Source organism: Garra rufa, chromosome 9 (genome assembly GCF_049309525.1).
Source record: "Garra rufa chromosome 9, GarRuf1.0, whole genome shotgun sequence".
In the NCBI taxonomy this organism is placed as follows: Eukaryota; Metazoa; Chordata; class Actinopteri; order Cypriniformes; family Cyprinidae; genus Garra; species Garra rufa.
Genome location: NC_133369.1, coordinates 46,200,311 through 46,214,952, shown reverse-complemented (window position 1 = coordinate 46,214,952; position 14,642 = coordinate 46,200,311). Strand labels below are relative to the sequence as shown.

Sequence of the window (14,642 nt, the reverse complement as noted above, 5' to 3'; positions counted from 1 at the left end):
AAACAGAGGAAGTAGATGGTAGTTTTTTGACTAATGTTGTTGTGAGAGATCCAGTGGGAAAAGCCAGTGGCATGTCCACTAAACACTGGAATAACTGGAGTAAGAGACTGGAGCGCGTCCACAGACACAGGTGCAGTGACTCACACCGACACTGACGCGCTAACTGACACCTCGAGCCGGAGAGATAGCGAACAAAGACAGCATAACGTTACATACACACAGAAACGGAACCGAATGTATCAGTGAAGTGATCTTTAAATCCGTTATCTGGCGGAATCTCTGTAGTGTAGGATGTACCGTGTCGCTTTGACAGCGATTATGACTGGAAAATAGAGCTAAAGGGATTAAGGTGCAGATGGAGCTGCATTGAATGAAAACACAGAGAATCCAGCGTTTATATTGATGAATAACAACATATAGCTATGTATGAACTCTTAAAATGTGTTTACAAGTCCCTTTGATTAATTATGTGTCGAAACTGAAGGGAATTCTGTCTATAAAAGTGGATAGATTCAACAAACTGTAGACTATTAAAGGAATTGTTGACTTAAAGGAGTAGTTCACTTTCAGAACAAAAATGTACAGATAATGTACTCAACCCCTTGTCATCCAAGATGTTCATGTCTTTCTTTCTTCAGCAGTAAAGAAATTATGTTTTTTGAGGAAAACATTTCGAATTTCTCTCCTTATAGTGGACTTCAATAGTGCCCCCGAGTTTGAACTTCAAAATGCAGTTTAAATGCAGCTTTAAAGGACTCTAAAAGATCCCAGCCGAGGAAGAAGGGTCTTATCTAGCGAAACGATCAGTTATTTTCTAAAATATAATTTCTCTTTATATACTTTTTAATCTCTGCACAGAGTACACATAGAGCTAGACAAGACAAGAATTTGAGGTTAAAAAGTATATAAATCATATATATATATATATATATATATATATATATATATATATATTTTAGAAAATAACCGATCGCTTTGGTAGATAAGACCCCTCATTCCTCAGCTGTAATCATTTAGAGCTCTTTGAAGCTGCATTTTGGAAGCTCAAACTCGGGGGCACCATTGAAGTCCATTATATGGAGAGAAATCCTGAAATGTTTTCCTCAAAAAACATAATTTCTTTACGACTGAAGAAATAAAACAGATTTTGAGAAATTTACCATCACTTCCTAAGCAATGGATCCTCTGCAGTGAATGGGTGCCGTCAGAATGAGAGTCCAAACAGTTGATAAAAACATTACAGTAATCCACACCACTCCATTCCATCAATTAATGTCTTAACTTTAAACTGTTTTGGACTGTTTTCACTTGAAAATGGTGTTCGATCTGCACATATGGCTTGCTTGATTTGGAGTAGATGACTGTTTCATTGGAGAAAGCAATTTCATGGATAAAGGACTCTATATTTTAGCTGGAAACAATGGGTTGAACACTGCAAAAAATGCTTTTCTTACTTAGATTTTTTGTCTTGTTTCCAGCCAAAATATCTAACAATTCTTAAATCAAGAAGGGTTTTCTAGACAATTTAAAATTATCTTCTTGTTTTCAGAAAAAAAAACAAGTCAAAATGAAGTGAGTTTTTGCTTAGAACAAGTGAAATAATCTGCCAGTGGGGTAAAAAAAAAATATTTCAAACAGAGAACAAGATTATATTTCTTACCCCATTGGCAGATTGTTTAGCTTATTTCAAGCAGAAACATACTTAATTTTGACTTGTTTTTCTGAAAACAAGAAAATAATTTTTACTTGTCTAGAAAATCTTACTTGATTTAAGAATTTTTAGATATTTTGGCTGGAAACAAGACAAACAATCTAAGTAAGAAAAGCATTTTTTGCAGTGAAAATGTCTTGATGGATTTGTTTATTACAAACATGCAGTTTGTGGATTACTTACATTACTTGTGGATTATTGCGATGTGTTTATCAGTTGTTTGCATCCATTGGTAATCAAGTAATGAAACAACATACTTTTTCTGACCTTTACTCATTAAAATATATGAAAGAGTAATTATTTTTTTTAATATTTACATGCATAAATAGATAAATAAATGTAAAGCTGTTCTAAGCTGAAAAAGCTTTTTCTTTTACCCGAATACATTTATACAAACAATTTGTACACTGTGCACATTATACACACTACTACAAAAATACTTAAAGGAGAAGTTCAGTTCCAGAACAGAAATATACAGATCATTTACTCACCCCCTTGTTATCCAAGATGTTCATGTCTTTTATTCTTCAGTCATAAACAAATTACGTTTTTTGAGGAAAACATTTCAGGAATGTTCTCCATATAGTGGACTTCTATGGTGCCCATGATTTTGGACTTCCAAAATGCAGTTTAAATGCAGCTTCAAATGGCTCTAAACGATCACAGCCGAGGATAAAGGGTCTTATCTAGCGAAATAATCAGTTATTTTCTAAAAAAATTACAGTTTATATACTTTTTAACCTCAAATGCTCCGTGAACTCCGGTTCAGTACAGTTAGGGTATGTCAAAAAAAACTCCCATATCATTTTCTCCTCCAACTTTAAAATTGCCTTACATCGCTGTTTTACCTTTTTTTTTTATGTAAAGGGTGTTTGATCTTCTTTGCAAGTTCACTTTGTAAACACTGGGTCGGTACTTCTGCAGCGATGTAGGACAATATTGTGTAGTTGTTAGAGAAAATGAGATGGGAGTTTTTCGACATACCCTAACTAGTCTTGAACTGGAGTACAAAGAGTTGTTGCAGAGCTACACAAGATGAGCATTTGACGTTCAAAAGTGTATAAATTGTTAATCGTTTTAGAAAAACAACAAAAACCCTTCTTCCTCGGCTGGGATCATTTAGAGCCCTTTGAAGCTGCATTTAAACTGCATTTTGAAAGATCAAACTCATTGGACACCATATAACTAGGACATAGGACTATTCATTCCAAAGAAAACATTTTGATTAGAGTAAGAAGAAAAAGAGGAAACATGTTATATTTCCTGAAATGACAGTTTAAAAGAAAACATCAGCTTAGGCAAAATGGCAAAATCAACTCAAACCAATGTTATTTTCACTTAACTTTTCTTTTGTGATTACTAGAACATTATATCCACCTGTAGAAAATAAGAGTTTAGTATTTTATCTAATATATATTAAATAATGATGATGGACATGAAAGTGCAAAGTAGGACTGAGCCCTCACCAGAACTTGTGCTGCAGCTCTTTGGTTGTGCATTAATTTCGTGGAACTGTGTGTAACAGTCAGTACTTTACTTTCAGACCAGATTCCAGAGATCACAAAGCAGCATGGGTAAACGTAGAGCACCTGAGCTGTACAGAGCCCCCTTTCCTCTCTATACTGTGAAAATCGACCCCAAGAGCGGCCTGATCATCACAGCTGGAGGAGGCGGCGCGTCCAAGACCGGGATCAAGAATGGAATGGTACGGTCTCTGACAAATATCAGCTGCCATTCAGAAATTACTTACAAGGCCATCCACATGTGCAAAGCTGCTTGATTGCATAATCACAATTAATTAATCAGTCAACATAATTACATATTTAGGATATAGTCAAAAGTTTTTGAACAGTTATTTTAAGTAAGTCTCTTCTGCTCTCCATGCCTGCATTTATTTGATCTAAAATACAGAAAAAGCAGTAATATTGTGAAATAAGTTTACTATTTAAAATAACTGCTTTCTATTTGAATATATTTTAAGATGTAATTTATTCCTGCGATCAAAGCTGAATTTTCAGCATCATTACTCTAGTCTTCATTGTCACATAATCTTTCAGAAATCATTCTAATATGCTGATTTGCTGTTCAAAAAAACATTATTATTATTATTATCTTCAATATTTAGCAGTTGAGTACATTTTTTGATATTCTTTAATAAATAGAAAGATCCAAAGACCAGCATTTATCTGAAAAAAAAAAAAAGCTTTTGTAACATACACTATTCCAATTTATACCAGTTTTAGGGGGAAAGAAATTATAGAAATTAATAATTTTATTTAGCAAGGATGCTTTAAATTGATCTAAGGTGATGATAAAGACATTTGTGACCCTGGACCACAAAACCTCATAAGGTTAAATTTTACAAAACTGAGATGTATACAAGCTCAATAAATAAGCTTTCTATTGATGTATGGTTTGTTAGGATAGGACAATATTTGGTCGAGATACATCTATTTGAAAATCTGGAATCTGAGGGTGCAAAAAAATCAAAATCCTGAGAAAATCTACTTTAAAGTTTTCAAAATTAGGTTCTTAACAATGCATATTACTAATCAAAAATTACATTTTGATATATTTATAGTAGGAATTTTACAAAAAATCTTCATGGAACATGATCTTTACTTAATTTCTTAATGCTTTTTGGCATAACAGAAAAATCAATAATTTTGACCCATACAATGTATTTTTGGCTATTGCTACAAAAATACCCCAGGGACTTAAGACTGGTTTTGTGGTCCAGGGTCACATTTATAATATTACAAAAGGTATTACATCAAAGAAACCTGAAAAATTCTACTCAGCTATTTTCAACATGATAATAATAATAAATGTTTTTTGAGCAGCAATTCAAAATAGTAGAATGATTTCTGAAGGATCATATAACTGGAGTAATGATGCTAAAAATCAGCTTAGAAATCATAGGAATAAATTACATAAAAAAATAAATATTCAAATAGAAAGCAATTATTTTAAATAGTAAAAATATATTTTAAAGTGTTACTCGTTTAACTGTACGTTGGATCAAATAACTGTGGGCTTGGTAAACAGCAGAGACATTAACAGCAGAGAAAAACATTAAAAATCTTACTTTTAGAAAAATGTGGAATGGTGATGTATAAGGTGTTGTTATAAGGGTACAACATAGAATCAGATGCTTTATATTTTTGAATCCACCAAATTCTGAATAGTGTTTTTTGGCTTCAAATAGATGAATTCAAAATAATTCAGTTGGTGTAACATCCTTTTTGATTAATAAAATGTAGTTAAAACATTGAAATGGAATCCAGAAAGATTGAAACAGAAAACACAGAAATTTAAATAACTAAGTTTTATTTGGAAACAAATATAACTAATTTAAAAAAAATTTTTTTTAACTTTCAATACAATGTTAAGTCGTATACATATACATTGATTACTAAACTTTAATATAACAATTAAAAATGAAATCCAGAAAAATGTAAACGAAAACCCCCAAAATTTTGGAAAAATGAATTGTATTTCACAAGGCTCTACATTATGTATCATTTATCTGTTAAAAGTGACAAATGTGAAGTGAAAGTGACAGGGTGTTTTGTGTTCCTGTTTTGCTGCAGCATTTCCTGAGTTTAGATCTGGTCGGCGGTGTGCACAGCGCCACCTTGCTGCACACTCATGAAACGGACACACGTGCCACCATGTGCATGTCTCTTGGTGGAGATGTGATCGCTGCGGGACAGGACGCCAACTGCAGCTTGATGAGGTTCAGTCAGCATGCGGCCAAACAGGCAAAGAAACCTGCAGCCAAAGATGGTCAGTAGAGGCAAAATCAAAGCATTGATGAAGGAATAATGAGTCATGCATACACATCGTCATTATCATCTTTTACTGTGACACCTGTTAATAGGGGCCGGAGATAAAGGTGCAGCCAGGAAGAGAGGCGGGAAAGGCCAGAATGGAGATGGAGGAGGAGGAGGAGACGTGGCCCAGATGAAAGAGGATTCTCCTCAGATTGTGGTGGAGGATATTGGAGCGGTGCAGGCCGACCTCAGCCCACAGGAGCCCTGCGTGAAGTGTGTGCGCTTCAGCGCCGACCTCACGCTTCTGCTGAGCGGCGGGGCCGACGGTTTCGTCAGAGTGTGGGAGGTGAGCTTCTCCCATGAGTCTGTGCCTTTTTTTTCCCCAGCACTGTCCTGGTCTCAACTCATTTTGTCTCTTTCCAGTTCCCCTCTTTGAAAGAGAAGTTCAGCTTTAAAGCTCACGAGGATGAGCTGGAGGATATAGACATCAGTCCTGATAAGAAGGTGTGTTGTTATTAAATGGGTCCTATTATGCTCTTTTTCAAAGTCTTTTTGTAAAAAAAAATGTTTTGGGGGTGCACTAGAACATGCTGTCATGCTTGGTGATTCGAAAAATGCATTATTTGTCACATAATTAATTTATCACAGTAGCTTTCTCCCCATGCTGCACAAATTTTCGATTAGTTCCAGGTTTGATTAAAGCCTGCCTTCCGAAAAACAAAATGTGTTGTGATTGGTTAGCAGTCCCACTATGTTGCGATTGGTGAACAGCTTAGACAGCGTTTCAGTCTTGCCACACCCCTTTCGAAAGCAGCAACTGCGTAAGCTAGATTAAAGTGATTCTTACGTTTTAAATATGGATATTTTTCTTACAAAAACACATTGGATCACTAATGGGGCATTCACACCAGTTCACACCAATAAACTGCTCTATTTGCACGTAGTTGGACGCTTGAAGATTTTGAACAGTTGAACAGTTTAGCTCAAAATAGCTCAAATAGCTCAAATTGAGTAGAGTGTTTTTTACAATTTACCAGATTGTTCGAACTCTTCACTCACTTTCTTCCAAGCATGTTCCTTTTTATTCCTGTTTCTATAAAAGTGCAACGATGTATCGTACATCTGAGTATCCACATACAGCGACGATGATTTGTCCTCCATTGTTGTTTCGGATTTCTGTCTTCGCTGGCTATGTTTTAATCATGCTGCTACTAGAGCAAGCTCCTGATTGGTTAACTTAGCACTCAGTTAGCCACAGTTCACATTTACGCAAATCACGCGTTACGTGTTTCAAATGCCCCAAAAAATGCTCAATTCATGCCACAGGATGTCTATAGCATCTTTGCTTTGATTTACCTTTGTAAATCACTCGCGCTTAACGCTTCATTTGCTTCTGGTGTGAACGCGCCTTAAAGGGATAGTTCACCCAAAAATGAAAATTTGATGTTTATCTGCTTACCCACAGGGCATCCAAGATGTAGGTGACTTTGTTTCTTCAGAAGAACACAAACAAAGATTTTTAACGAAAACCGGTGCAGTCTGTCAGTCATATAATGTGAGTGGATGGGCACCAAACCTTTAAAAGTAAAACAAAACATGCACAGACAAATCCAAATTACACCCTGCGACTCGTGACGATACATTGATGTCCTAAGACACGAAACGATCGTATTTTGTGAGAAACTGAACAGTATTTATATAATTTTTTTTACCTTTGATACACAGCCACGTCCATCTGTCCTGAGCACGAGCTCATCATCCGGATCGTTACACGTGTAGCGCTCTAGCGTAGTATACGCAAACGCCGTAAGGGGAAATCTGTGAAAAGTCCCGGAAGAGCTTGCACAAGCAAACGTAATCTTTTAGCTTTAAATCGGTTTGAACAATCAGGATAAGCGCAAGTAATTACCATTTTGAATAGCCGATATACCCACAATCTCTGTGCACTGTGTAAACAATGAGTGTCGTATACATGCGACAGATCGCTTCCGGTGTTTGCTCAGGACAGATGGACGTGGCTGTGTATCAAAGATAATGATATAAATACTGTTCAGTTTCTCACAAAAACCGATCGTTTCGTGTCTTAGGACATCAGTGTATCGTCACGAGTCGCAGGGTGTAATTTGGATTTGTCTGTGCATGTCTTTGTTTACTTTTAAAGGTCTGGTGCCCATCCACTCCCATTATTTGGCTGGCACCGGTTTTCGTTAAAAATCTTTGTTTGTGTTCTGCTGAGGAAACAAAGTCACCTACATCTTGGATGCCCCGGGGGTAAGCAGATAAACATCAAATTTTCATTTTTGGGTGAACTATCCCTTTAAAGGAGGCTTTTACTGACCCCCCAGAGGCAAGTGAGGCATTTTGTATTATGGATTGTCTGTGTTGTTCTAAAGCTTGGGAGTGCCAGGATTATTTTTAATGTAACTCTGATTGCATTAGTTTGAAAGAAGGAAGTCATATACACCTAGGATGCATGGAGGGTGAGTAACAGTAGTGTTGGTCCTATTTATTTAATTATTTACATGCCCGAAACCAGCTCCAGCATAAGGCTAGTGAAGCCATCTACACTGTATGATGAATAAATCTCTTACCACACACTGCACACATCTACTTTGCGGCTCCGATGCGGCCACCAATGATCGTCACTCTAGTCAGTGCTTGTGTTTACATCAGCCGCGGCTCCGAATGTGTTTCGACCCTCTATATCGCACACATCAATGGCTACCGGAGCAGTTCGCAGACACTTTAGTTAATGCTCGTGTTTATATGAGCTGCTCTGTGGCTCGCTGAAGCATCCCAGAAGCGGCTGTTCATGCCACATCGCTAAAGTTAGGCGAATGATTCCCCCACCTCGTCCCTCCCCGCCCGCCAACGATCAGAATTTCCGTAGACAAGATTTATTTGAATGATATTCTAATGGACCGCATTGTCATAGCATCCAGAAAATGCTGTAGTCCAAAGGAGCTGTTCGTCGTAGTTCTTGAAAATGGATAATTTAAAAACTAAATATCTCCCTTTGGAGTGGACTTTGTAACTTTGTAGATAACTTTGTAATGTAACTTAGTTTTTTATGTCCAAACATACACACCACACACTGGCTAAAATTCAAAAAGTGAAAAAGCATAATATGACCCCTTTAAGAACTGAGAAAAAGCAATTAAGATCTGCATCTCTAGTGTTAATATTGTCTATTTTATGATGGTTATTTAAATTAGTGCTGTTTTTCTTTTTTGATGTAGCACATTGTGACAGTAGGCCGTAATTTCGAGTGCAGCGTGTGGAGCGGCGATCAGCTGGCCGTGGGTTTGTGTTGGCATGAAAACATGCCTCAGATCGGAGAGAAGATGTATCGCTACAAGTCATGCAGGCAAGTTGTGCACTTCCTGACAGCTGCTACTTTCCTTGAATAGGCTAAAAAATAGGGTTTAGCTCATTATTTTCTGTCAACAGGGGTTTAGGGAAAGGATGTGTTGTTTGCCAACCTTAGGACTTTTTTAAAGTATTATTATTGTCTTTAAATGTTACATTATTAGTATATGTTTACACTACCATTCAAATGTTTGGGGTTTTGAAAAGTGTCTATTGCTCACCAAGGCTGTATTTATTTTTCATCTTCAAGAATCAGCTAAAAACACACCTCTTCCATCTTTTTATTGACTCTAACTCTAGCACCATATATTCCAAATATATAAAAAACTTGCCCTTTTAGACTTATTCTTTGTTACTTTACTTACTGCTTGTTTTCTTATAAAGAACAAAAAAAAAAAAAACTAACACTATCTTCTCTGTTCTTGTTGAATTCTATCTTTATTAATTTACTTACAGCTTGTTTTCTTAAAAAAACTAACACTATCTTCTCTGTTCTTGTTGTATTTATCTTTTTTTAGGTGTCTAACACTAGCTTGCTTTTTTTCTTTCTTTTCCTTTTTATTTATTATATAATAAAAAAAATATTGCTCTTATGTTGTTTTTGATTGCATCCATTGTCCTCTTTTGTCTAAATGTAGTTTATTTGATCAGAAATACAGTAAAAACAGCAATATTGTGGAATATTTTTAAAATTTTTTAAAATAGGTGTTTTCTAAGTGAATATAGTGTAAATTGCAAAGTGTTCCTGTGATTCAAAGCTAAATTTTCAGCACCATTCATTCGTCAGTGTCACATGGTCCTTCAGAAATCATTCTATTTTTGTGGAAACCAAGATACATTTATTTCTTTTAGCATTTGTTGATGAACAAAAGGTTAAAAGAACAACATTTATTTGCAATACAAGTCTTTTGACTTCAGTCATGTTTGTAAGAAATCAATTTGTCATTGCGTTTTAACTTAAAATCTAGCTAAAATAGTCTTCTATCCATAATATTGGTTTCATTTTGTGAAAAAGTTGTCTGGTCTGAATCAAGAGAAAAATCTGGACAGATGAAGCACCATTTATAAACCAAAAAATTTCTAAACAAGTATGCGGGTGGATTTTAATGTGAGAGATTGAGTTATATTTTGGCATGAAGCAGTGGATTGAAGTTAAAAATGTCTTTATGATGGATTTGTTTCTTACAAACACAGCTTTTAGCTTCATAAAATGGACTGGAGTGATATGAATTACTTGTGGATTATTGTGATGTTCTTATCAGCTGTTTGGACTCTCATTCTGATGGCACCCATTCACTGCAAAGGGTTATTATCTAACAAATCTAATAGTTTAAAAACTGATTTGCATTACTATAGCTGTAAGAAAAAGTAATAGGACACAAATTCTACTCTATTCAGTGAAGAGGCCAGTTAGTAACAGACATGGAGTTGTCAGATTGGCTAATGTTTTGTTATTATGTTTTTGCGCAAAACCAGGTTTGCAAAGGTAGAGGACCAGAAAGATGCTTTAAGACTCTATACGGTCCAAATCCCCCACAAACGGGACCGAAAACCCCCTCCATGCTACATCACCAAATGGGACGGACGGGCTTTCCTGCCGCTGCTCACGAAGCCTTGTGGGAATGAAGTTATATCTTGTCTTACAGTGAGGTAGAACGGATATGTCTGTATCTCTCATGCATTATTCATTGTTATGGTGAACTATCGTGTGTTTCATGGTGGTGTGTTTTTCCTCAGTGACTCTGGAACATTTCTTGGTCTTGGAACGGTGACTGGATCCGTGGCCATCTATATAGCGTTTTCCCTGCAGGTACAAACAGCATAATCACTAATTAGTTACACACAGTCAGCTGCTTTTGTAAACTTAGCGTTTGAATGCAGAGTAAAAACAGTAATATTATGAAATATTCTTGCAATTTAAAATACCTGTTTTCTATGTGAATATATTGTAAGATGTAAATTATTCCTGTGATCAAAGCTGAATTTTCAGCATTATTACTCCAGTCTTCAGTGTCACATGATTCTTCAGAAATCATTCTAATATGCTGATTTGGATAATCAGCTGATTATTATCAATGTTGAAAACACATGTGCTGCCCAATATTTTTGTGGAGCCAGTATTTTAGCACTGACTGTCTCTTCTGATCGCCTCTCTCCAGAAATTGTACTACATCCAGGAATCTCATGGGATTGTCGTCACAGACCTGACGTTCCTACCTGATGCTCCTCAAAGTAAAGCAGTGAAGGGGAATAATGAAGTGGCCCTGTTGAGCGTAGCCGTCGACAGCCGCTGTCAGATGCATGCCGTGTCTAACCGGAGTAAGTATGACAGAATCAGATTTATGTATTCATACGTGTCCAACTTTATCCGCATACATGCAGACAACAAAACTGAAATTCGCATCTGTATTTTCAGTCAGTTCAGATCATATATTGGCCATTATACAGAATTGGTGCCAACTGCTGTACCACAACCAAAAAGTTTTGGTATTCAAATGTTGGCTGTTAAGTAAGATCCTTTTATTATCTATTGACACCCATATATATATATTATATAAATACCAGTATAGCTATATATATATATATATATATATATATATATATATATATATATATATATATATATATATATATATATATATATATATATATATATATGTGTGACCCTGGACCACAAAACCAGTCATAAGGTTAAATTTTACAAAACTGAGATGTATGCATCATATGAAATTTCAATAAATAAGCTTTCTATTGATGTATTGGTTTGTTAGGATAGAACAATATTTGGCCGAGATACATCTATTTGAAGATCTGGAATCTGAGGGTGCAAAAACATCAAAATACTGAGAAAATCACCTTTAAAGTTGTCCAAATTTAGTTCTTAACAATGCATATTACTAATCAAAAATTACATTTTGATATATTTATAGTATGAATTTTACTAAAAATCTTCATGGAACATGATCTTTACTCAATTTCCTAATGATTTTTGGCTTAAAAGAAAAATCAATAATTTTGACCCATACAGTGTATTTTTGGCTATTGCTACAAATTAGTGGTGGGCATAGATTAATTTTTTTAATCTAGATTAAATCTTGAAATTAATCTAGATTAATATAGATTAAAATGGCTAATTTAAATTCTGCTGAAGGCATTCAGAATATGTGTGCTACCCAAATAATGACTAAAAGTAAGTCTTTGAGAACGGGTTTCTCAAGCCAGGTGGCGCATTAGACCAGGCGCTCATCTCCTGTTTCCAAAATGCATTACAAACTGCTTGACAATTGCATTTACAACACAATTAACTATACAAACTTGTGTAACCAAGTACTTCTGCGCAAAAGGCTGTACGACGTGCGCGTTCCAGTAAAATATACAGGCGCGCGGGTATGGATAGCTTATCTGCGTGCATCTTCCAATAAACTGCGTTGCTTTTAGAAGCGTCAATTCAGTTGTTGCATATAGTTTAATGTCTTTATTTCGGGATTATCAAAGTAAATTATAACTCAAACTTGAGATTTTACTGGGGCACAGCAGATTTTCACTGGGGCACGTGCCCCAGTAAAAAGGGTCTAGCAACGCACGCACCTGCCCTGAAGCGGCTTCATAACTGCATCCATGTCTGCGCGTCTCATTTGATGTGGTAATTTCACAGAAGTTGAAGACTCGTTCTCGCCCCCTACATTGCAATTCAACTAGATATACGTCATCCGCGCTAAACTATCAAGGTGAAAGTCATCACAGTTTACGTAGTTTAGACCCAGCTCCCAACCCAACTTTGAGAATAGATTAACGGCGATATTTTTTTTATCGCGCGATATGAGTCTCACGTTAACGCAGCACGTTAACGCCGATAACGGCCCACCACTACTACAAATATACCCCAGCGACTTAAGACTGGTTTTGTGGTCCAGGGTCACATATCGCTGTAACAAAAATCTTAATAGGCCAATATAACCCTTATTAAATTGTATATTATTGTTTTTCGGGAGTGACAAATTTAGGGAGAGGACAAATATTCCAAAACTTTCTAAAAATACAATATGAGAATTAACTGCACACTTACTAGAAATGTGAACCTTGGATATTATACAATTTGCATACATACAAAATTTGTGGAAAAGGATCATTTTTTTTTCGAGATTATGTAGAATGACCCATAGACAAGATAACTAATAGGACCTTTCCAAATCACAAATTGATAATATCAAATGAAGATCCACTGATCTGAGGCAGATATCATGGTGTATTTGATTGTTGATCGATGCTAATTACATGTCTTTTTTGCATCCTTTTTATCACTTAAATGTAAATAGTGAATACTGATGTGTCATTAATGCTGTTATATTTATATTTCAGGCTCATTCCCGCTGTGGCTAGTCCTGTTCTTCTGTGGGCTGATGGTGGTTGGAGTGATTCTGCTCCTGCAGTCTCTCTTCCCTGGATTCATTTAGTGTAGCCTATCTATTCTGACCATCACCTAGACTGAAAACAAAGCTGGAGATATGAAATTGTTCTAATGAATTGGAAATAATAACGGGAATGGGAATGAGTGTTTAGCATCATGTTTTAACTGAAGTATCATCTCTGGAGTGTGAATTTGAGCTCTGAATTCTTATGAATCAGATCAGATGAAGAATTTGGGCATGACCTGAAAATCCTGAACCGCTGTTTCGGGACCCCTGAAAAACTGGTTGGAAACGAGTGGATTTCCTCATATGGATGTCGGCTGCTCCACCAGCATGAGTCAACAAATGCCTTTTAATGGAGAAATATCTATGCAGGGAATTCAACAGTGAATTATTTTAAATATTTAAAACCGTGTAAAAATATAAATATACATCTGAACAACATATGCTGTTGCCAAGTCTGTCCTCTTATTTATGTGCTTAGTATCACACTTTATTCATTGAGTTTTCTATAAACAAACTGTTGCATCACATTTTACTTACATAATCAAAGGTACTCAGATGAAAATATGATATTTAGGGATTAAACAGTAGGAAGGGATTGAATGTAATCCATTCGAAATTGATTGGATTGTAAAACGTGGGTGTTATGTCATGCGTAGTGGATTTGTGAAAGTCCTTTCAGACAGTGCAAACGATTACAGAGTCAAACATGTATCTTTTTGGAGTAACATGCAATAATGAATTTCTCAAAAAGGCAGGAAGATGTGTTAAACAGAGTCCAATTTTAAGTGACTGGTGTTTTCAATTGCTCCACTAAGAGGCGCCATTGCATTTATTTAGACTACACTCTTAAAAATAAAGGTGCTTCACAATGCCATAGAAGAACTTTTTTTGTTTAAATGGTTCCATGAAGAACCTTTAACATATGAAGAACCTTTCTGCTTCACAAAAGGTTTTTTGTGGCAAAAAAGGTTCTTCAGATTCTAAAAAGGTAAGAGAGAGATTGCTCTTTAAAGAACCTCTGACTGAATGTTTCTTTGTGGAACCAAAAATGGTTCTTCTATGGCATTGCTGAGAAGCACTTTTGTTTTTAAGAGTGTAGTTCTCAGATGTTTGCTTCAGGACTCATAATTGTTGTACAAAAAGAATCAAACATGTCTACAAAACCCAACACTAACTAATGACAATAACTAGTATTATTAAACGCACAGCATTTGAAGTCAACAAAAAATAAAGTTGATAAGCCTGTTTATTTTACTATCCTACCTAAACGTTGCATTGTATTATTTGTATTTAAAGATCCTAGTTGTCCGAAGGGCAATACGTTTTTAGTAAGTATTTGTACTTTTGTTAATTGTACTGACTGTGCAGTTA

At 35.7% G+C, this 14,642-nt stretch overlaps 1 protein-coding gene across 1 annotated transcript; it reads left to right on the top strand.

The window, feature by feature from the left end:
* On the top strand, window positions 1-13,709 carry preb (prolactin regulatory element binding). Its single transcript, XM_073847403.1, has 10 exons — window positions 1-130; window positions 3,255-3,416; window positions 5,305-5,500; window positions 5,595-5,833; window positions 5,911-5,991; window positions 8,727-8,854; window positions 10,333-10,506; window positions 10,594-10,666; window positions 11,016-11,175; window positions 13,216-13,709. The coding sequence occupies exons 2-10, from the start codon at window positions 3,282-3,284 to the stop codon at window positions 13,308-13,310; spliced, it is 1,281 nt and encodes a 426-aa protein (XP_073703504.1). The 5' UTR covers window positions 1-130; window positions 3,255-3,281; the 3' UTR covers window positions 13,311-13,709.
* Window positions 13,710-14,642: the final 933 nt, after the last annotated feature.

Coding starts and splice junctions, on each gene's coding strand:
- preb (XM_073847403.1), top strand. CDS start 3,282: ATGGGTAAACGTAGAGCACCTGAGCTGTACAGAGCCCCCTTTCCTCTC. Junction 8,855..10,332: donor TATCGCTACAAGTCATGCAG/GCAAGTTGTGCA, acceptor GCGCAAAACCAG/GTTTGCAAAGGTAGAGGACC. Junction 10,667..11,015: donor ATATAGCGTTTTCCCTGCAG/GTACAAACAGCA, acceptor GCCTCTCTCCAG/AAATTGTACTACATCCAGGA.